Source organism: Oryzias latipes, chromosome 24, assembly GCF_002234675.1.
Source record: "Oryzias latipes chromosome 24, ASM223467v1".
NCBI lineage: Eukaryota > Metazoa > Chordata > Actinopteri > Beloniformes > Adrianichthyidae > Oryzias > Oryzias latipes.
The window spans coordinates 17,909,982-17,934,827 of NC_019882.2; the positions used below are offsets into that span (position 1 = coordinate 17,909,982).

Genomic DNA, 24,846 nt, shown 5'->3' on the forward strand with positions numbered 1-24,846 from the left:
ATTAAAACAAAACAAAATTAATGATATAAAAACAAGCACGAAAACTAAAATAGAGCCCACCTCCCCATACCTACACACACACACACCCCTTTCACACCTCCCACCCCCTATATATAGAACATTTATGCTATGTGGCTGAAACGTCTTTTTTAGGTGTGCATTATCACTTTTTAAAAGCTCAACCCAGCACCCAATCAGAATCGAGTATTCACCCGGACCATGGAATACTACTGGAGTTTAACATACAGATAAAAAGTCCAGTTGGCTACTTTTTTACGTTCTTCTTTAGGAATCGATCGGAATGAATGAGAATCTATACGTATGATAACAAAAAAACTTGTAATGTGGATGTATGGATTGTATTTAGTTTGATTTTTGAGAGAAAGAGGGTTAGAAGTTATTCTTTTCTTTTGTGGCCTGTCCTGCATCTGGACAAACGCTGTGAGAAAACAGTTTAAGTGAATTCCTACCAAGACACTATAGAAATGTTTTTGTCAACCAGCTAGATTCATTTCAATTTCTTTTCATTTTTTTTTTTATTTGCTCTTAAAACACTCCTTTTATAAGACATGTAAAAACAAATGCAAAGTTGACTAATCGTGGTATGACTTCAGACTGGAGTTTAAAGTTTCATTTTGCAACAAAAAGAAAGGATTACACTGACTGTTAAAGGTTTAATTTGTTAATAAATGTTCATATTGTAACTTTCATGTTATTAATAAATTAAAAAAAAAATAATCCAAATATATTTTCGTTAAATCGGAAAAAAAAAATCTCTGAAGGCTGGAGGTCCAAGTGTTGAGCTTTATTTCATTTGAAGGTGATCAAATCTGGTCGTCTGGTTTTGTTTTCCTACAGTTTTCACCTTTTCATGGTGGCTTCATGACAAAAGGATGCACTTCTTTATAATTCAGTAACTTCCATTAGATGTCACCAACTTGCATTGAGATGTTATCTATAGATTTCCAAATCCCTTCCTCTAAAGCTGGGTTTGCACTTGGCTCGGAAACGTGCGTTCCAGTGACAAGTCTATGTAAATGAACATATATGCATGTTTTCTGCTTTTACATTCAAAACTCTCACGTTCACACATAAATTCAAGCTGTAGGTACAAACTGTGCAGCAACTGTGCGCAAGTCAAAAGTTAACCAGGTTGAGCTTTGACCAATCAGGGACTCGGATTTGGTAGTGACGTATGATTTTCAAAACGTGGAAGTGCCAAGTGGTTGAAGAGTGATTACAGGGGAGAAATGAATAAATGTGGTTTGTGGCCGGCTGGAATTCTATGACATCAAGTCTTTCGTGTATCGGAATAGAGCTGGGAGAGAGAATTCCTAGAGCAAGATTCACCAGATTTGCACCGCTCACACATTTTGCTAGGGGTGGGCGATGCTGGAAACTTGGGTATCGATTCAATACCAAGTAGTTACAGGGCTAGTATTGCCGAAATCAATGCCAAAACAAATAATGTTTCTTTGAAATGTTGTGATCATAGAATCATTTTGGAAAAACACAGTTTTTGGTTAATTAAGTGTATAATAAAACACAGGTCAGAGACTTTTGGCAAATAAAAATGTTTGTAAAGTAATTACAACAATCTGAACTGAGCATGCATCAAATATAGAACATGTGTATTAGTAATAGCATACTACTATTATAAGAAGAAGAAAACAGTAACTAGTGCAACTAGTTTGCAACTAGTGCAAACACTTAAAAACCAGCACCACAAACATGTATTTTTAAAATAAGGTCAGTGATGAAACAACAGGGTCACTAGTAAAAAGTTAACAAAAGCAACATTTTAGTACCGTTAGTTAAAGTCCTATTAGTTGTCACACCCCTAGGTGTGTGAAATGTGTCTTTTGACACAGATTGGGCAGTTTTCCATTTAAATCAGGCGGGTTTTTGCTCACATTGGGTGGATTTTTGCCCACTCTGACTAAAACTGCAGATAAATAGACACTGCACTTGCATGAACTCAGTAAGTAAATTCAAGCTTGTTACTGTACATATTAAAGAAAAACTGTGACGAAAGTATCGATCTCATCCCGTTAGTATCAATACTTCACCTTGGTATCAATACTATCAATATTCAGACCGATTTGCCCACCCCTACATCTACCAACTGTTAGTACATGCGCTCGTATCAGGTAGCGACAGACCAAATGCTCAAAGCGCATCCAACAACCCCTGGTCAGTGCGTTCTTGAACGTGCAACAGCTGCCAGGTGTGTTCGTGAGTTTTCTGTTGTCCTTTCTAATGAAGATGTTGGATGTTGTGTTTCAGGGTGTTTGGTTTCCCCGTTCATTACACCGACGTGTCCAACATGAGTCGTCTGGCCAGGCAAAGGCTGCTGGGACGTTCCTGGAGCGTCCCTGTTATCAGGCACCTCTTCGCCCCTCTCAAGGAGTACTTCGCCTGCAACTAGTCATACAACAACTCTTTCAATATTTTTTTTTTTTCCACACACCGACAACTACAAACAGTATGCAGCTAGAACATGAAGGTTGGCTGGTGCGGTATGACACTGAACAGGCAAAAACACACTCAATGTAAAGAACTTCTTCCCCAGATCCCACGTAGACCACTGGCTGACCTTAGTGCCCGGGTGCTACTTTTCTAATTTATACACACTCTCGCCAGTGCAGGGTTTCTGTAATGTAGTTCCTCATACACACACTCTCCTGTCCAACCTTGAAAATGATGTCTTCTGGCTTTACTGTGTTGACCAGCGGAACTTCAAACCTCCAGAAGGGGGCAGCAGAGAGGCCCCAGTCTTTCTGTTTTAAACGTGTTTTTCTGAACGACACACCAATGACTCATTCTGAACTGTAACACTGTATTCCTGTTTAGATACAATGCTACTGGTGTACTACAGTGCAATGAACACAGATATAACTATACACACACAAACAAACACACCGGTTAGTGCTTGTGGTGCTGCTCAGGCAAATGGTGCCACTTCAACACAACACTTTTACAGTTTTTGGTGCTTTTGAGACTGAACGTTCTTTGGTTGATTCAGTCATTGTCAGTTTGGTTTGACTTTTTTATTTTATTCCAAAACAAGCCGACAATTGCAAACAGTGGAGTGGCTGGCTGTCAACATCCGATCAGCCTTTTTCTGCTGGATTGAAGACAAAAAAAAAAAAAAAAAGACAAGCTGAGGTGGTGTACAAAGCTTTTCTTCTGTCGGACCAAAAGCAAAAATAGAGTTTGAGGTTCCTTGCTTCTTTGAGGACGAGCTGCTCCAGTTTCTGCTTGTGAGTTTGGGTCAAAGACTCCAAAAGTCTATAAACACACATACATTTTAACTAAATTTTTAATGAAAAATGAGAAAAACTCAGATCTAATTTAAAAAATATGCACTTGATTGTTTCTCTGCAATTTTTAATGTTTTCTTAAAGACGAATTTAACTTATTTAGCATAAATGAAGCAAAAACAATTGTGGGCAATACTCAGTACGTACACGTCCTTCCATCTTGTCGTTAGCAGCAGTACCTTAAAACCGAGTGTTTTCCTGCGTGATGTCATCTGTTACCATCACGCTTAGCTTGTTTTAAACAACCAGGTTACTCAAAGAACTAGTCTAGTTTCAAATACATAAAGCAATCTGATTTGAAGCTAGTTTTTTTTTAAACCCACTTGCTTACTGCCCCTCACACCCCCAACCTCACATTACTTGTGCAACAGAAATGGTGAGCAGTACCTGCGCTATCCATCCGTACAGTTCAGATCCAGATTCCAGCTCAGATCAGGAAAACAAAGACGTTCATGGATCTGTTTGTCTGACAGTGGATGATCAGAATGGAGCAGAGCAGACTGTGAGGCCTGCCCCACGTATTTGCCACATCATAAATATGATCTTTTTCCGAAAGCATTCTGGCGTCTGCTTCCGATTCACAATGATTTTAGGAAAGAAATACTACATTTTAAGCTTAATTTTCTTTATCCGTGTTCTCCATCACCAGAATGATGCTACAAGAACATGGTAAAAACACCAAAAACACAATTTTCATTGCAGTGGGTATTTAACTGAGCATGCGTTGAGTACATTAAGACAACGGTAAAAGAAATCTTTACGCTTTCGTCCATCAGTCTGTGTTAGTTTGTAGGGTTAGGGTCTCATCCCACCAGGCAGCCTGGATGGATCTGCTGTAAAGATGGACTGTTTACCTTCTTCCTGCCCAACAAACGTGTGCTCTTTTTACACTGGTTTACCTCACACAAGCGCATCAAAAAGTAGACGGCTTCGTGAGGAGGAAGCAAACAAGTCCATATATTTATTCTTTGCGATTTGTTTGACACTGTAGATTTATGCCGAACTGAAACGTTGGTGTTTTGTGATTGGTGTCGTAGCTTTAGAGATTTGTGTCACAATTACGGGCAAATCAGCTAAAAAAGGAGTCTTTGATCCCGTGCACACTAGGAGTTAGCCTGCCAATGCCTTATGCAACAAAATGTCACTCTACTTTTTCGTATTAGATCAGTTCTCTCACTTTAGCCTCGAGAATGGAGAAGCTCCTGGTTGAATCAGTGACTGGTACCGGTTGTTGCAAGAGCCCAGACCATGTGCCTCCTGCCACCGTGCTTAACAATAGATGTGAGCGATTTGCTTGTATTTTTTGCAAACATAGGGTATAAAAACAGCAAATGGCTGCCAGTTTAATGCAGCCTTCAATAAAAATTTGTTTGCAAACATTGAAGCAGCTAAGAAGAAGAAACTGTCAGAAACAAGTGAACGGTTGTGGTCTGTAACCTTCCTCTTTAAAACTCTTTGATCCACTCCGCGGGGGTACTTAGTATTGCTCACATATGTTTATTTTATTTAGATGATATAAACAATAGCATTGTAAAAAAAGATGAAAGAAACTATAGCCTCCTAGGTTTTTGATCAAGTCATGTGAAAATGTTCAGATAGATATGACAATATCCAGTTTGAATGCTTACAAAGAATCCGCTAACAGACATGAACGACTTTACCTTTACGGGAAACTCACCTGCAGAGCGGCGCTCCCTTTGAGAAGCATGGAACTAAATCTTTGAAGGACTTAGCAGGAGCTGCCTCCTCTTCCTCTCAGCAGCTTTTAGAGCATCTGTCTTGTGCCTCAGCTCCGCTCTCGTCCAGTTTTCAGGACCCTAACCCTGCTTTAGCTTACGCGCCACATTAACAGAGCCTTTGCTGTGGACTCCAACCCTGTTTCAATAAGAGCTGCCTCCTCATGCGACACAGGTACCGGTCTACATCCTGTCTGGAGGTTTCCCTCTGCCTCCTGCGTGGCGTTGGCTCAGAGAGGAGAGCGCGGCTGGATGAACGCCGACTCTCTGAGGGGCTTCCTTCTCCTGACGTGTGGTTCATTGACACAGGGCTGTTTCAGTCTGGTGCTTGTGGTCCTCAAGACGACCACACCTTTTCCAGGAAAGCCTTCCGATCCTTTGACCTTTCTCAGATACCAGCTAACAACTGGACACATGCAATCCCACTCTCCTCTGCCACACGCATGCACAAAAACAGTCTCACAAGCCAACAACAAACCAGCAGGTTCAGAGTCCCCCCCCCCCCCCCCCCCCCATCAGGTGGACTCTCCTGTCACACAACCAACCTTCAGGTGCTTTTGAAACTCTGCTCTTTTTTATGGTGCACACACAAACACACACACTCACACACTCAGCTGTGTGCTGTAACTCCTGCAACACAGCATCAGCACACAACTGCATACACACTGTGTTCTTCGCCGGCTGCCTGTCGCCGCCAGGCTTCCTGTGGCGCTGCTGGGTGTGACATCATCACCCTGCGTTGCTTGGTGCTCCTGACCCCCCCCCCCCCCCCCCCCATTCCCTTACTCCCATCTGACCCCCCCCCCTCCTTCCAGGTGCTGCATGTCAGTCAGTGTAATCTCAGATTCCATGTTAGATTAGGGAGTAATGATGATAATAATAATAATAATATGGTAATAAGAATTACAATAATAATCTGTTATTGTGTGTGTGTACTGTTCCAGGTTGGTGCTCAGTTCAGTTCAGTCTCAGCCTGCAGATGGGGAAGAGAGGGGCTCGAGAAAGCATATATTACAGTTAGTATAGTGACTTGTTCTTATGTACACAAGAAAGCCAGAAGAAATTGGTGGGAAAACGGTGAGCTGCAGGAAACCCTCAGAGCAGAGGTGAGCTGAAATCCAAACACTTTATGAGGCCAACTTCAAAGGTTTTTCTCACAATCCCCCCCCAGAAAAATAGGATTTTCTTTTCCTCGCATAAATCTTCTCAATTTGTTCCAACCAAGAGGAAGTAAAACCAAGAATTTTCCTCCATTCTGCAGATCTGGACCTAGAACAGATCATTGACAGAGAAAAAAACACATAAACCTCCTCACATGTGCATCAAACCAGTAGAAATGTTTGTTTCTGGATCTTTTAGTTATTTTCTATGAAGGGAAAAAAAATAAAACATTTAAAATGGAGAAGAAAAAGAGAAAAGTTGACAGCAAAAGGGCTAGTAATATCTTAGAAATGTAGAAAAAGATTTATTTTACACCCAAAATCCCTAACATCATCAACAACAAATCTGTTACTCTGAGAGAGAAACATAGAATTTAAAGTGCACCCACATTCTTTTTATTCGTTTTTCTTTTTTACAGAAAAAACAAATTATGTCTTTATACTTTTTTTTCCAAAAATTGATTAAATGTATTTTTTAAAGCCTAAATCCCATCAAATATAGTTAAATAACCGTTTTTAGTGCACAGCATTTAAATATATCAAAATGCTTCATTTTTATTGTTTTTTTAACTGCAGTATTCATAGCGCGCTGTTTGGACTTTGCTTCGTCAGGTTTGACCTCTTTAATTTTTTTTTTTTTTAAAGCTGAAGCCTTTAAAAAAAACTAAACATCCTGATATTTATAATTTGTTCAATTAGTGTTGAAAAAAGTAATTAAAACCATTAAACTGGATAAATATTATTGGTCTGGCTGTACTGCTAGATGACTTTACCATCATGTTTATCATTATTCACAAATATACTTCTGTTACATTTGTTTTTTTCACATTTTATTTACTCTTATTTTGCTAAATGTTTAAGATGGAATGTAAACACAAATTTTTGTGTTGGTAGTACGAAGATACCAGTTGTCGTTTCTTTGTCTTGAGAAACTCTTACAGTAGAATTTGCTTAAATTTTGTTTAAAAAAACAAAAAAAATTGTTTTGTTGATTAGATTTTTTATTTTTGTTCATATATTGTTATGCCTTTATGCCTCAATAGGTTTGCATGCACTCAAACTCATTAGTTGCGGCAAAAGCCTTACTGTAGCCTGTATCATTATAATGTTTCCATGGCAACTACAGAAACCCTTCATCAACAGGGCCAGACTCACTCTATTTTCACTTAGTCATAAAACGTGGTAGACGTGTTGGTGACATCAAGGAAAAAAGTTCAGCCGTCAATGCGACCTCTGACCTTTGCAGAGAGCGCCACCTTAAGGCAGAGCACTAAATCTCAGCAATAATACATTTTACCACATAAAATGACAGATGACACCTACAGATGTGTGTTTTGGTTAGTGTACTGTAGACATATAGCACAATTAAAAGTTGGAAGATACCTCTGCGTTAAGTGCCGCACACATTTGTGTCATTGAATGTCACACGGGCAACACAACTTTAAATACTTGTTGCTATGAAATCCCCTTAAACGTATTTTGTCATTGAGACACAAACATTGCCGTATCGACATTACCCAACACTTTCATGGGGGCCACCGTGTTGAATTCAGACTCCATCCGTTCCTGTAGCATGTCCTCGTGTGGTAATGCCACCGGCAGACTGAAGGAGGCCTCGCCTCACGGCACGGCGTCCCCGGGGCGCCGTATTTCAGCTCACGTCTGTTTGAGGGTTGTGCAGGGCAAAAGCACGAGGAAACGCCTCAACGTTTGCGAATGAGGGTTACGCGGTGATGACGTTTCTGTTGGCCTAACGTGACAGCTCTTAGGCTGAGTGATGCGCTGTTGTAAACACTGACACACTTTCAGACATACACGCACACACGCGCAGCCCACCACGCTCACACGCAGACACACAACACCCACAAAGACAACGCTGCGGCGCACGCAGACTCTCATCTCATGGACTTTCTGAAAGATGAGCTTTTAGGTAAAGGAGGACCTGGTGATGTTTCAAAAGGTGCTAAAATTTTATCTGAAATAAGAAAAATATATTGTTAGGAGTATAAATCAAGTTTGTCTTTACAATGACTGTATTTAAGTTTGTCGTAGTAATGAAAAGGCACTATTATTATTTTACTCTTGTATGAATATGAACTAATTAAAAAAGGCATTTTAACTTTGTACTTGAACAATGTAAGAAATGAGACGTGAATAAAAAAAACAGACTGTTTCTTGTGATTCTGTGAGACGCTCGTTTGATTTTAGTGTTTGCTTTCTATTTGTCATTTTATTTGTGTATTTTCTAGTTTCAGCAGCTGATTACTTGTAAAGTATTCGGCCTGTGTGGAGTAAAAATGACCTTTTTTTTTTGCAGTTGGGTGGTTTTTTTGAGAGCCATGTCAAAATGAAAACGGATTAAAAAGTTGAAATATTCCACTCTCCAGTTGAATGTTTGTGCTTTGAAACATCCATCAAGCATTTATGTCCAGACTTACAATTAGTTTTGTTTTATTAAACATCAAAATATAAAGACCTGGATGCAGTTTTCACCTAAATCTGGTAATAATAATCAAACCCAATGTTTTTGTATAATGCTATATCAAACTTCATGCTCTTAATTTAGAGAAGAATGCATTTACTGGTAACTGAATGAGTTTTTTTTTTAGTTTTTTAAACACAAATTGCATTGTTGCATTACGACAGAAAATCGACAGATTTTCGACCGATTCAGTAAAATAAAGAAAGTGATTACTTAAAGAAAAAGACATTTACATTTGCAGTATTTTTAAAAATGACTGCTGTCAGTGGAGCTGTGGACACAAACACCATGCGGCCGTCTTCAAGGCTAATAAAACCTGAGGATTTTAGTGAAAAAACGACAGAACGAAGGTTGAAGCTCTCCTAAAGAGATCAAATGAAACACTTTTGGCCAGTCAGCTATTAAATCTGATCATATTGTCTTTTCCTGTCTATACATAGTTTCTGGTCGTTTGTATTTGTCATAATAATCTGTTAAATCCAGCAGGGTGTCGTGTCAGGAACCGTGTTTTTCTGAATGTTAGCCTAATAGAAACAGAACTGCTTTTATTGTGAAAAGCTACTTGTGGCCACTATGCTTTAAAGTCCCACTCCACTGATATTTTGATCTAAAGTGTTCCCAGTGGTCTTTTAATTATGATTATGTCCGTTTTTTGCCTAAATCAAACAACCCGTGTCAATTTCTAGGACATAGTTTCTGCAGAGCAGCAGTTAGAGATTAGTCACTACAGATCCACCTCTGAGTTTTGGGTAGGATCACAAAGCCGCCCCCCTTTCCCCTGCTGAGATCAGAGCGAGGAGCTTCTGATCAGTGTATTTTTTACATCAGAATTAAGATCATTTTTTCTTTTTTCATCTGCCCCTGATTTACAACAATTTGATGGAAGAAATACTCAGAAATGCAATTTTCAGGTAAGTTTTTCATGTTAAAAAACATAATTTTCCTCAGAGTTTGTCTTTTTTAAGCCTTTTAAGTTTTTTTGTAGAATCATTTACCTAAAGGGGAAACTAAAATAAAAAAATGACTGCGTATGTCATAAGAATTTCTTCCCACTCACGCATGAGTAAAAGTTTTGTGTTTTTGTTGTTCAGAACTCTAAGCCAATGTGATCCAATGTTTGGGCAAAAACTTAAATTGTTACGGTAAATTTGAATGACTTTGTAAACATGATTTTGGTAAAATCCGCTTTGTTTTAACTAAAATCTTGGACTGGAAAATGGCAAAAACTGATGTTAGAAAGGAGAACTGAATAAAATGGGTCTGTAGTTTAACAGCAGTTTAACCTCAGACTAAATTGTAATTTATTTGAGGTTTACAAAATACATATAGTATATAAAAAGTCCATTTTATATAGTATACTGCTTCACTTTTAGTATAGACTAAGTATACATGTAGTACACTTAAATAGACTCTGTTCTGCTTAGGGTAGAGAACCCCAAAAGTTCTGCTTTCCCAGGATCCCAAGCCCCCTTGAACTGCTCCTGCTTTTGGTCTTTTTTTCTTGAAGTCTTGATAAAAAGACTGACTTGTGTTTAACATTAAGTCTTTCGTATGTTTGAGTCATTATAAACATTTTTAAAGAAAATATGCTTTGGGTCATTACAATGTGAGCAGCTTTCGTCACTTTTCCTGTGGTAAAAAAACAGCTTCTATTTTCAGGATTAAAATGTACACTGACGCAATTGGACGCCATATTGTTGCATTCAGGTACCCCATTAACAGAGGAAATGAGGGTGCAACATACAAACACCGTGTGGTAAAGTGAAAGCCTTTTCAGCAATAAACTTGACATTTATGGATATATTTGATAAAATGCAAATAAGAGCGTAATAATATGTTTAAACATTTCATGTAAATACATTTAAAAATGTATCATTACAAAGGATTATGTTCATTACAGGGTGTTTTGTCTATTTTTGTGTGTGTGGTGTTTCAGCTTTGTAAAAAAAACCTTTCAGGGGAAAAAAGTTAAATAAGGAAAACATGTTTAAAATAAAAATAATACTAAAAAAGATAATTATTTTACATTTATGATAATAATAATTTCTATAGTTTTAGTAATTGAGTATGTTTTATGTACACCTTTTGTGGACAAAACCTAAAAACTATTAAAACATGTTTTTTTCTAGTTTACTTAATTCGAAAGAAAAAATTATAAATTTAAAATGAAATCATCATTTTGGCATCGTGTTGAACAATATAATTTAGCAACTAAAATTCCAGGTAAAGATTTTAAACCACTGTAATCAAATGTTTACGTTTTCCGATACTCATTGAATGTGACACTTCTGTAGCGGCGATGGCGACACGCCCTTTTCTTTGTAGCAAAAAAAAAGTGGCTTTCGTCACACGCGTCTGCTCTCTGATTGGTCTGTTTCGCTATTGCTCCGGTTTGGACGCCGCTGATTGGCTGCAGCAGGGCCGTCGCTGAAGAGCATCTGCGGCTCTCGGTGAGCAGCTGTCCCAGCTCAGTGTTAAGGAGCTCCGGGAGAGAAGCTGAAGGAATCCGCGCAGAGAGGGTAAATAAAAACATTTAAAATAATTATGATTACATCTTTCAAAGGTTTATTCTTGACTTTAATCTTCATTGCAAATATATTAATATTTATTGTTAATTGATTTTTTTTTTTAAATCATTATTAATGAATAATGATACATTAATTGAATTATATTAAAATGTTCTTTCTTCTATTGTGTCATAATGAAAATTACTGATCGTGAATGTTTGCCTTCAGATGCGTTTGGAGAAATGAATGGCCTCGGAAATGGAAGATGTGTGTGAAAATATGGAGAGGCGAGGTGTGGAGGTGTGCGTGGATTGGTGGTCGCGCTCATGCGGTACTGTCTGCAGCAGCACGAGCGCGCTTGATTTGTTACATAAGACCCTTCCTTACATGCAGAGATTCTTTTTCTGTCAGATTCTGAATCAGTGAGGATGGATGGGAAGAAGAAAGCTGTGACATTGTTGGATGTGTGCAGTTCAGGTTCCCCACGTAGATCCTGATGGTTTGCTCTCTGGATCTGCGCACCTGACGTTGATCTGGAAATGATCATGTCTATAATGAAGCATCTGCTGGTTGCGCATGGTTTAGTCCAGATGCATATTTGAAATATGTGAATATTTTATTTGATTTTTTTTTAATTCCTTCATTGTTATTTTATTGATGCCAAACGTTGGTCAGAAACCCACAGTAAAAGCATGCATGAATTATTTTTTTTAATAAATGATCTTTTTCTTGTTTTACATTTCTGCAAACTGTTTCACTTTCTAAACTGAAGAGTCACACAGAGGCCGTGTGAAAGAAACAGAAGTTTCCCTCTGAAAACTGTTGCTTCATTTTACTAAAACGTTTCCTTCATTCATTTTTTTTAAAACTTGGACCTTTTGGTGATTTTGGGATGTGAAATCTTAAGTTTCTTGGTTATCGGACCATCTGCCATGATGGTTGGTTTCTATGTATGTGGACATGGAAGAAACAGACAGACATAAAAACACTGGAACATCAGTTATAAGATAAAAGAGATGTAGGGTGGAGACCGGAACATTGGCATTTCCAGTCATGGATGAGAGGGGGGGCAAAGGAAATGTATAGAAAAAAATCCCCCAGTTTGCTGTAACCCTTGTGCTATCCTAGGCACTTTACTATTGGGCGTTGGGTCATCTAGACCCACTAGACAGTGCTCTGAACCTTTTTTCTTCAATGATTTGTGATCTTCACTGGTGTCCATGGATTACATGAAATCTTTCCACATTTATCCACCTTTGTCATGGTAGGGAGAACATGTCAATGTAAGGGTGGGGTCATCTAAGATAGCACAAGGGTTAAAGCTGATGTTGACCCAAACCAATGCCTACACCTATGCTGCTAAATGGTAAATGCTGTATACTTATATAACGCTTTACTACCTTCATTGAAGACCCAAAATGCTTTGCAGTCACAGTCCCATTCACCCAGTCACACTCTGCTGTCGCCAACCCACAACCACCAGGAGCAATGTGGCGTTATGTGTCTTGCCTAAGGACACTATGGCATGTTTGGACAAGCAGGGCGAGAACCAAACCAGTGATATTTCAAGCAGAGGTTTATCACTGTACCTCTGCACCAAAGGCCTAGACTGCTGGGAGTTGTTTTTTTAACCCTTGTGCTATCTTTGATGACCCCAACCTTGCATTGACGTGTTCTCCCTACCATGACAAAGGTGGATAAAGGTGGAAAGATTTCATGTAATCCATGGATACCAGTGAAGATCACAAATCATTGAAGAAAAAAGGTTCAGAGCACTGTCTAGTGGGTCTAGATGACCCAACTCCCAACGTTAAAGTGCCCAGGATAGCACAAGGGTTACACTTCGTCGGACTGGGTCTGGTACCAAAGACCGAAATGGTGTTTGCCTCCTACAAGCTGAAGTTGTTGGTTCCTCAGAAGAGGAGCCTTATAGCAGAAGGCTCTGCATTCATTTAAGATTTTAAAATGACAATACCAACCAATAGAATAACAGTGTTTTTGCTGCAAGCTCTTAGTGTCTTTGAGCAAAAGTATGACAGTTTATTTTAAAGTATTACAGAGCTCAGACAGATTGTAGCGTTTTCAACCGTTCATTGTTGTCACGAACTGGTGGTGGAGGACCCAAATGCAGGAGACTAAGCTTGATGACAGGAACTAAAACATTTAATTAGCAAACTGAAACATGACAAAACTATGAGGGGAAAAAAACCTGTGACAAAACAGAGCAGATGACCTGACAAGGATGAACAGAAACCAAGACACTTAAATAGGCGTAGGGTAATTAACTGAACTGAAGACAGCTGTGGATCATGAACCAGAAACTGGTGTGACTGACAAGGAAACCAAAAACATGACAAAGAAAACCAAACCATTGAATCCTTACAGTACCCCTCCCGAAAAGGGCAGATCCCAGATGCCCAAACACCCCTAGGAAGAGGGGACGTGGATAAACAGAAAATAAAAAGTCCAGAACAGTTTGGGTTCCTGCAGCCTAGCAGAAATGAGGGGTGACATGGCAAACCCCTCCTCAGGAACAGGCATGAAGAGGAGCGGTCCCAATTACTCTCCCCAGGGACAGGAACCATGAAGGGGAGCAGCACTGGTGACCCTCCTCTGGACCAGGAGACACAGCCAAGGGGGAATGAATGGTGACCATCCTAGGGACAGGGGACATGAAGTGTGGGCCCGGCGACCCTCCTCAGGAACACACATGAAGAGAAGCGGCCCCGGTGACCCTCCACAGGAAACTTGAGATTTGAAGGATGGTCCCGGCAATCCCCCTCAGGAACAGATTGGCTGGATGTGGTAGGGCATAGCATGAACAATGCTGCAGGAACTCATCTGACGTGGCATGGGATGGCAAGATGAAAAACTCCCCTGCTGGGTCCAAGGTGGTCAGGTCATTCTGTCACGAACTGGTGGTGGAGGACCCAAATGCAGGAGACCAAGCTTGGTGACAGGAACTAAAACATTTAATTAGCAAACTGAAACATGACAAAACTATGAGGGGAAACAAAACTGTGACAAAACAGAGCAGATGACCTGACAAGGATGAACAGAAACCAAGACACTTAAAAAGGCTGAGGGTAATTAACTGAACTGAAGACAGCTGTGGATCATGAACCAGAAACTGGTGTGACTGACAAGGAAACCAAAAACATGAAAAAGAAAACCAAACCACTGAATCCTTACAGTACCCCTCCCGAAAAGGGCAGATCCTAGATGCCCAAACACCCCTAGGAGGAGGGGACGTGGATAAACAGAAAACAAAAAGTCCAGAACAGTTTGGGTTCCTGCAGCCAGACGGAAGTGAGGGGCATCAGAACCCCTTCTGTGAAAGGCATGAAGAGGAGCGGTCCCAATTACTCTCCCCAGGGACAGGAACCATGAAGGGGAGCAGCACTGGTGACCCTCCTCTGGACCAGGAGACACAGCCAAGGGGGAATGAATGCTGACCATCCTCAGGGACAGGGGACATGAAGTGTGGGCCCGGCGACCCTCCTCAGGAACAAACATGAAGAGGAGCGGCCCCGGTGACCCTCCACAGGAAACTTGAGATTTGAAGGATGGTCCCGGCAATCCCCCTCAGGAACAGATTGGCTGGATGTGGTAGGGCATAGCATGAACAATGCTGCAGGAACTCATCTGACGTGGCATGGGATGGCAAGATGAAAAACTCCCCTGCTGGGTCCAAGGTGGTCAGGTCATTCTGTCACGAACTGGTGGTGGAGGACCCAAATGCAGGAGACCAAGCTTGATGACAGGAACTAAAACATTTAATTAGCAAACTGAAACATGACAAAACTATGAGGGGAAAAAAACCTGTGACAAAACAGAGCAGATGACCTGACAAGGATGAACAGAAACCAAGACACTTAAATAGGCGTAGGGTAATTAACTGAACTGAAGACAGCTGTGGATCATGAACCAGAAACTGGTGTGACTGACAAGGAAACCAAAAACATGACAAAGAAAACCAAACCATTGAATCCTTACAATTGTGGCTTCAAACAAAGACGAAAAACATCTTTTAGGACAGAAATATTTTATGTTAATCACTGTTCCTGTCCTTGCTCTTTGAAAAGTAAAAGAGGATCTTGTATCTCTGAGGACTATTGTTTAACTTTGACAGCCACGGATCACTAGTAAGAAGGATTTTGAAAAAATAAATAAAACTGAAACTTGAATTGAATTTCTTTGTTTTACCATTAGTTTGAATTCTTGCTACTCCTTTATTACCATAACCAATCGTAAAAGTAAGATGGAATTACTTACGGGTATTCGTGTGCCATTGATGAACTAAAGGCATTTGTCAATTTTAACTTCTGCAAATTCCTTTTAAAAAGTTGAATTGGAATAATTTCATATATTTGTAAAGTACAACCAAGGTTTTCTCAAAGCACTCTATGAAAACCTAGAACATTCAAATCAAGAGATAACAATTAAAAAAAAAGCCTATTGACAATCAGGGTTTTTGTCAGTAATTTATGAAATGGAGTATATATCCATTACAGTATGATCCAGTATAATATGCTTTGATACAATATGGGATGATATGAACCGTAGAATATGTTATGATACAGTAGGATATGTTATCATAAGGTACAACACGTTATCATATAGTAGGGTAGGGGTTGATACAGTATGATTTAATATATTATGGTACAATACATTATTATACAGTAGTAAAGGGGATAATACAGTATTAAACGACAGTATGATATGGTTCAATACATTACGATATACATGCCATGATACGGTACAATACGCTATGGTACAAAATTATATGGATTGATATTTGATGTGGTATGATACAATAGAACATGATATGATAAAACAGGGGAGAATACAGCAAGATACGACACAATATGGTACGACACAGCATGATATTGTACAATACGAAAAATACAGTACAATATAATATGGTAGTATATTGTACAATATGGTATTAAACAGTATATAACACTATGATATGGTGCAATACAGCACCACACAATATGATATTTTACACTATGCCATTGGGCAATATGTTATGGTATGCTAAGGTATTCTGCGGTATGATGCAGTACAACACATTAACAATTTGGTACCACACAATAAACTTTATTCTTTCATAAGCACATTTACGTAAACGATATCTGCTTGATGACATCATAAAAGTGATGCCACAAAACAGATCTGAGATGCACGGTAAAATACTAGTTCATTAAAATTAAAAATAGCAAGAAGAGAAATATATGGGTAATCAGAATAAAGGGTAAAAAGTTCACCAAAAATTGTATTCTTAGAAAAATTAAATGTATATGCTGTGGTATAATGATCAGTTTTTTCTTTAGTGCAGATCAATGGCTGGAACGCTATTTGGAGTATTATTGTTGGCTTTTTTCTGTGCTCCTTTTTTGAGAGGACAGTAATAAATTTACATACTTGATGATGTTGAGTTCGTCCACACCCTGTTATCTTATCCCTGAAACCAATGCTAACATTGCATAAAGAACGCTGTGTTTATCGCTAATGCAGGTCTTAGTTTGAGCAAATCAAAAAACCCAGGAAGAGCGGCAAAACAAATAAAGGCAGAAGTCACAGAAATGGATGTTTATGTCTGTCGCTGCAGAAGAGTGTAGGTCCTCTTCAGAGTGGGGCACTTGCTCATTTGAATGTGTGTTACTCATCTAACAGCTTAGTCATCCATGAGTTGCACCCTATTTTGGTCTCTGGTCTCTGGTCCCACTTTTTCAAAAGCGTTTTTTCAGGTGTGCCAGGTAAAACAGGGGGACTTTTCCACGACCGCTGCTCCACAGATCAGACAGGAGACAGCAGCTGTCCACTCTTTTCTCCTCACTTTCATCAGCACACAAACTCCTCGCACACGCCGACAAACACACATCAGAGGATGCAAACAGCCATTGTGACACACTGTTTCCTTTTAACTTAACTTAAAAATAGACTTTTTCTCTTTTTCCTTAAAATGATTTTTACGGCTTTTCTAATTTTCTATGCAGAATCTGACCTCAGTTTGTTATTGTTAACAAATTCACATTATATCTTGCCAGGATGGAGGCAACCACCGAGCTGTAAACCCGTCTTGGGTCATGTTTGTGGGTGTTGGAGACTGTTTTTCCTACTCACTCACTCTACACCACCCTATTTCTAGTCTGCTGTCCGCTGGTTGTTCTATCTGCACCGTTACTGTGGTGAACTGCACCAGGGTTCACTTGAGCTTTACCTGAAAAACAAAGTCGTTTGCTGAACGAGCCAGTGTGAGGAAGAAAACCATGAACCTGAAGAAGCTGATAAATGTCCCCTCAGAAATTGCAGTACAGTGAGGAGGTGCCGTTGACTGTATAAGAGAACTGGACTGAGTGGGTATGACGCCACCCATAGAAAATGACTTCCTGCTCCAACCAAATGAAGTCAATTCAGTTGATTTTTGTTTTATTTATTTTTTTGCAATACAGGCGCTGCCATGTTGTAACCAGAAATAATCGGTCAGCAGTGATTGGTGTAAGTCATCGTTTCTATGGCAACCACTCTCATCAATCATGAGTGAGCGCTACAGAAAAAAAAAGGATTATCAAGAATGTGTAAAAAAAAAAAGGTATTGGATCAGGAATGTTTATTCTGACCATGGTCATATACCGAGGATGGTCGTATCTGCAGTGGCATCTACCAAAGACTGCATGAGTTCATCCAATGATCAAATAGTCAACTGGAGGAGCAGACTCTGGTCTGGTTTTCTGGTTGTGATTCTCCCGGGTGAGCAGTTGTGGTTTGGTCAGCTTCAGTCTTTGGTTAACTCCTGAGAGGGCTGTGATTGAAAGCAAACAAACCAAATCAGAGTGTGACAGTTATCAGCTTCCCTTGCACATCTAAATAATCAGACTTTCCCAGTGTGACCGCATCCAGAGTCTAGAGTCTGAACCCGATTGAGCTCTTTGTTCCTCAAATAGGATATCTGAGTAATGGTCCCATTTCTGCGTCCTGTCTTAAATGCGATCTGCTTCCAAAGGTATTAGTATTGGATTTGTCAAAGTAATCAGAGCAAATAAAGTCTAGTTTTTGTTCATTCTGCTGAATCTTTGGGTTTGCTGTTGGGAGACAAAGCAACACTGAGTCATTTCTGCATCTGTTCTCTCTGCATTATTAATTATGACCTCGTCAAAAGTCTGCATGAGGAGATGAGGACAGTCGGGTGTGTCTCGCTCTTTGTGTGTGTGTGTTAAATTGTGTGTGTAATGTTAGTGTGTTGAAGCAGCTGGTTCCAGGGTGTGTGACACAAATGTTGCCTGCTGAGTGACAATTGTGTGTTTTTATCTGTTACATTTGCCACAACTGCAGAAAGATCACAAACACACACACACACACACACTGGCAAGCATTTCACTCAGCACCAATTACAGAATTTCCTGTTTTTCTATCAGATTTCAGTCAGTTTTATACAACCTATATTTCCTGTTTCTGTCATTTGAACCTCTGCTGTAGTAAATAACTATGTCTAAAAGCTCATGTCGAAGCCAAATTCCACTACGTTGTTTGTATGGAGTCATGTTGATTGTGTGTTAATGAAGTGTTGGAGGTGACATCTAAAGGGTTCAATAGAATTTCCAAATATGAAATGACGACTTGTCGTATTTCGGGCAGATACTCGCTGCAGTGTTTTACAGGTAAATACCCTAAGGCGGTCCAGTCAATTAACTCACCTGCTCAGCGTCCTATTTAAGCCCAGGTGCGCAGCTGTTCATTCTCTTTCTTACCTTCAGCGCTCATTCTTCGGCCCACCCTCCTCCCCGGCTTCCACCTGTGGGCTCCGTAAAGGGGGGTTTTGTTACCCGAAAGTTTTATGGAAATTTCTCATGGAATTGAACGGAGCCTTATGCCAAACGAAAAGATGTGAATGGAAACTTAAAGAATGTGGAAAATTAAGTGTCAAATAAATATTTCTTACTGCAAGAGTTGTCTGACTGAAATGTCTTTTTGTCATATTCCCAATTTGCATGTCAGATATTTAGCAGAAGAAGGGAATCAAACATCTTGGATTATGAGATTAAATAAATACACGTCACATGTGTTGGTTGTAGAGTTAAAATGAATAAAAGACAGAAAAGGAATTTGCAGCCCTGTTAGAAATGCTAATTGGACAAAGGTGTGTAGCACAGGTCCCCTGTCCTCCAGAAGGACTTCTGGAGTTCTGTCGGGCATTTAAGCCATGAATGCAGAATGATCAGCCATTCGTGGTTTATGTTTTCACGACTTTGGGCAGACAAGGACAATACTTCCACTGATGCTGCTGTGATGGAATATTAGGTGGCAGTTATATAATCGGACTTTCATTTCCTCTGGTTTACAGTCTCATAAAGACTGCAGTGTCTGTTTATAGTTGTTCACACATCCAGTCAGAGATCTGTGCGTCTTCAGACTGAGCTGACAGCAAAAGGGGCTCAACAGCCGCCGTCACTTTAAGGATGGTCTGTATCTATCCGACCTGCTAACTGTACCACATGTTTCTGAACTGAAACAGGTTTTTGGGGCGCTTACTTAAAGTAGTACAGGTATGTGCAACAAACCAACACAAACAATGAGCTACACAAACAATTACCATGTTGATATTTTCAGCTAAATAATAAAAAGGTCCTATTTGACTATTTTGTATGTTTATTTTTTTATTTATTGGACCAATGCAGGACAGGAAGTCGTCAAACTGGGTCGCAGACACATAGAAGTGGCGCTGATGGCGTCCGTCAGTCACCTGCAGCTCCTGCAGTAGATGGTGAAGCTGGGAGAGTCTCTGAATGATGTCATCTCGTGTGATCTCTCTGACACAAACATTTCAAACGTTCATCGATCAGTGAGAATGTTTACATCGCCTCCATAATGTCTGCTTCTGACGTCCGGACTGCAACACAAGGTTTACACACTATTTCCAGTCTGTTGATGCATCGATGTCATGGCAAAAAGCCAGAGAACCAGAAACATGTCCGGTTTTCAAAATAAAAAACCTTCTTTGTACTTCCAAAATATAACATTATAAAAACATACTTTATTTTTACAGTGATGTGCCCATGCAATAACGGATCTTAACTCAGCGGTTGTCACTGTCAAGCTTAATTTTGGACGTAGAAAAACATTTAATAAATTATGACTCAAAAGATGTATTTTGAAAGGACTTAGTGAGCAATGATAGGGCATGGGGGCTGATGGCTTAAGTTTTGGATGAGCGAAGAGAGCTGGACTAACTTCTCAACAAGAAGGTGGCAGGACAAACTACCCCTATGGCAACTAGTCGGGTGGGGGGACGGACCAGAGACGCAACGGAGACATAGCAAAGTAACTGATGGTTGTGAGACAGAATCCCCACGCTCCGCAGACGGAGCAGTGTAAATGTGGAGTATTCACACTTTTGGTCCAAATACCTACTGGAAAGCAGATCAGGGGCGACAGTGGCTCAGGAGGTTGAGCGGGTCGTCCAATGACCGAAGGGTTGGCGGTTCGATCCCTGCTCCCACCAGCCAAAAAAAATGTCGTTGTGTCCTTGGGCAAGACACTTCACCCTCCTTGCCTCCAGTGTGGCTCCACTGGTGTGTGAATGTGTATGAATTGTCCCTGTGATGGTCAGAGGGGCCGTAGGCGCGAAATGGCAGCCATGCCTCTGTCAGTCTGCCCCAGGGCAGCTGTGGCTACAACCTTAGCTTACCATCACAAAGTATGAATGAGGAGTGAATGAATAATGGACACAATGTAAGCGCTTTGAGTGTCTTGAAAAGCACAGATAAATCCAATCCATTATTATTATCACATTGGTTTAGTCCTCAAACCTCAACCCTGGCTTCCTGTCAGACTCCAGAATAGTTTTGTTGGGCTCTTCTGTTTAGACCATTGACTACACATGGGAGTTGGAATGAGTGAGTGTGACATCAATCATAGAAAATGACTTACTCTCTCCCCCAACCAAATGAAGTCAATTCAGTTGGCGTAATTTCGCGATATGGCTGTCACCATGTTGGAACCAGAGATCGGCAGTACGCCGTGATTGTTTCAAGTCTGTCTAAGGCAACCACTTTCAACCAATCTGGAATGAGGTTGTTGAAAGTCCACACCCCTGCCCCCTTGCAAGGCTCGGGAGAATCTGTCAATCAAAGGTTTCGAATGTTGGGTGTGGGGGCCAGCAGGTCCCACCTAGTTTAACTGAGGCATCTGATTGGTCAATTTGTAACTTGAATAACTTGCTATAAAGAAAACACAAAATCCAAATACATATTAGGATTATGAAAACATATTTAACCCTTGTGCTATCTTAGATGACCCCACCCTTACATTGACGTGTTCTCCCTACCATAACAAAGGTGGATAAAGGTGGAAAGATTTCATGGAATCCATGGACACCAGTGAAGATCACAAATCATTGAAGAAAAAAGGTTCAGAGCAATGTCTAGTGGGTCTAGATGACCCAACTCCCAATGTTAAAGTGCCTAGGATAGCACAAGGGTTAAAGAAGGTTGTAGAGCAAGAATAATTATTCTGACAAAGTGAATGAGTAATAGTTCTTTATTTTTCTATGGAAGTATTTGGGATTTTTGTCCTGTTTAGTGGGGGAGGGGTTGATCAAACCAGTTCTTTTATACAGTCAAGGGTTAAGAACTAAAAATGACAAGAGTCGCTAAAAATGAAGGAACAAGTCTGCTCCTTGTTGAAGCGGAAATCAGTGAACTCCATTCAAAGTCTGGATGGTCCCAAACTCTTGATGGCTTATGAAGTCCGTGTGACGGTTAACCTGTTTTTCACAAATACTGCTCAGCCATTGGTTGAAACCTGCTTTAGAGAAATACGTTTACACAGTGTTACAGTCAGAATAGCCAGTCAACCGTTGTGTATTATTGTTGTGCGTTATCCTAAGTTGTTTTTGTGAGCTTGTGTGTGCCGTTCCTTCCCCACTCTGAAAGCCCTCCAATTCACGTCTCCAGGGAAACCAGCCTTTCATTTGGGCTGCCAGGCCTTCAGGGCTGCTTTCCATATTGAACGCCCCTCCACCACAGTGTTTATCCCGGCCACTTTATCCTTCATCCCCACACAATCTCCCAGACTCTTCTTCCATCAGTGAACTCATTCTGTTTCAATTCTCCCAACTATAGGCTTCTCCTGCTTTTAACTCTTTCTACTCTGCTGGAGTTGAAAATAATTTCCCATTAATAATTCATCAATTGGCTTGAAGAAAAGGCTTGTTTGAAGAAAAACATGCAACGTTTTAATTATTTTTCCTAAACCCTTAAAGCATAACAATTTGCTGCTATTGAAAGACCTTTTTTATTATATTTCGTATGATTTTATCTCATCATGTTTGGGAACAAATTAGATTATATTAGGGGAAGATGCAATTTCACAAATTGCATGAAAAATACAAAATATGAATACACTAAAAACACAGGTCCCTTACCAGATTGGCAGATTTTTGTTAAATAAGCAAAAAATCTGCCAATAAAGTAAGAATAATAGTCTTTCCAAGAATTATTATTTTAGAAAAACATTTCTCGTCACTAAAACGTCTTTATTTTGCTTCAAAAAACCTCTTTGACAAGATTTTTTTCTTGAAAGACAGAAAATAGGACAATTTTTTTTAGCAACAACTCTTACTTTCTTAAAATTCAGTTTATGCTTTATTAAAAAGCCAAAATGGGCCAAGAGTCTGTTTTTCATCTGTAGTCTCATGGCTCTGATAGTAAAAAAGCAGTAATATACAAAAATAGGACGAGACAAACAGTTAATGTAGACATAAAAAAAAGAATGAACCCCTTCTGACACAATCCAAACAAAACTTTACATATTCTCTCCTCCCATGAAAATTTCTCTCTCTCCTTACTTCTCTATCTTCCTCCATCCCTTTGGGCGGATGCTGTGTGACTGGGAAACCATTGTGTCCCACATCAAGCACATTGCAAACAGCCATCCATGCAGAATAGACACACACACACACACACACACATGTGCACAGAGGGTTCTTCAGGTTGGTTAACCCCATTAGCTCTTATGCTCCATGGGCTTCACTTCCATCTTTTTTTAGATTGCAACCATAGAAACAAAACTATGTTGTGTCATTGTAGCCATTTTGGAGTAATATTCTGTAATATCTTGCAAACCCCCCAAAAGGAAATTAACACCAAAAATGAATCCTTTATGACTGAAACCTCTTTGGAACATGGGATTACCATTCCCAGAGGTGATCGTCATGTTTCTGCTCATGAAGCAGAAAACGCCTGAACTAACACTAAAGGCTTTTCCGTCTGTTTTCCTAAAATTCTCCTGAAAGAGTTACAATTCATTATTTCCAAAAATATCTTCTTTTTTGTTTTCACAAAACTTGGAAAATGTTTTTCAGAAACGGATTAAATGGCATTTATCAGACACTTTCATCCAAAGCGATTTACACATTACAATACAAATGACTAAAAAGTAATTTTAGGGACGCATAATTGACCTTTTTGAAAAAATACGACACGCCCCAGAAAAAAGTCAGCAGACGTACACTCACCAGCCACTTGTGATTGCTTTTAATCCATTGTGTTTTATAATTTTTATTGTTTTATCTATGTTTATATACTATCACCGGCAACTTTATTGGGTCCCCCTTGCTAGTTTCGGTTGGACCCCTCTTGTCCTCAGAACCGCCTTAATCCCTGATGGCATAGATTTATCAAGGTACTGGAAACATTCCTCAGATATAGTTTGATCCATGTTGACATGACAGCATCACTCCGGTTGCTGCAGATTTGTCAGCTGAACATCCATGATGCTGATCTCCTGTTCCACCACATCCCAAAGGTTCTCAATTGGGTTGAGATCTGGTGACTGTGGAGAATATCTGAGTACAGAACTCATTGTCATGTTCAAGAAACCAGTCTGCACTCTAAAAAGAAAAAAGTTGATCCAACTTAATTGAATCACTTCAGTTGGTAACACAGAATTGAATTAATTTTATTCAACTTAATTTTTTACGTCTATCCATCTCATGTAAATAAGTTGATCTAACTTGTACATATATATATATATATATATATATATATATATTTTGTTTATATAATTTAAATTGTCACATTTTTCTAAAGTTTCAATCAATGGGCCTTGTAATTTCCATATCAAAGACATGAATGCCCCAGCAATGTCTCGCATTAGTCAGCAGGAGCTCACTTATCGTGAACTAAATAATGGTACATACGGTGTTTTTCCGCACAATGGGATTTGTCATCATGCTTTCCCAAACTCTAACTCATGGTGCAGAAAGAAATAAACATAACAGTTACTAGTTCAAACAGAGTAAAACAGCTAGACAACAAAACACATGGACAAAAACTCTCACTTAAACCCCAATCTGCCCTGATAGGCAAAGAAAATGGTATCCCACAATTCCTTGCGCTGCCGTGATGTCATGACGCATTGACAGCTTCACACCAAAGTTACACCTACTTAATTAAATTAAGTTGATTGAAAGTAAAATAACTATGTCAGACAACTACGTGTTATTTTTAAGTTGAATGAACTCAAAAAAGTGATTCATTTTCACCAAAATAAATAATTAAGTTAGATCAATGTAAAAAAGATTCTCTTTCCAACTACAGCCCAAATACTTTTTTTAGAGTGTGAGTTGATTCC

General features: G+C 39.6%; 2 protein-coding genes across 6 annotated transcripts in view; both read left to right on the forward strand.

Moving 5' to 3' along the window:
- Positions 1-8,400, forward strand: part of dnmt3a (DNA methyltransferase 3 alpha) — a 76,420-nt gene extending 68,020 nt beyond the window's left edge. For all 5 annotated transcript variants that reach the window (XM_011491990.3, XM_023952720.1, XM_020714528.2 and 2 more), the window contains one exon: positions 2,287-8,400. In XM_011491990.3, coding sequence (XP_011490292.1) covers positions 2,287-2,428 — 142 coding nt within the window. In that variant the 3' untranslated portion in view covers positions 2,429-8,400. The remainder of the gene's footprint in view (positions 1-2,286) is intronic.
- A 2,716-nt stretch (positions 8,401-11,116) lies between these two features.
- Positions 11,117-24,846, forward strand: part of dpysl5 (dihydropyrimidinase like 5) — a 37,907-nt gene continuing 24,177 nt past the window's right edge. Inside the window, exon 1 of the mRNA XM_004083787.3 lies at positions 11,117-11,220. The gene's annotated coding sequence lies outside the window, so the exon portion shown is untranslated. The remainder of the gene's footprint in view (positions 11,221-24,846) is intronic.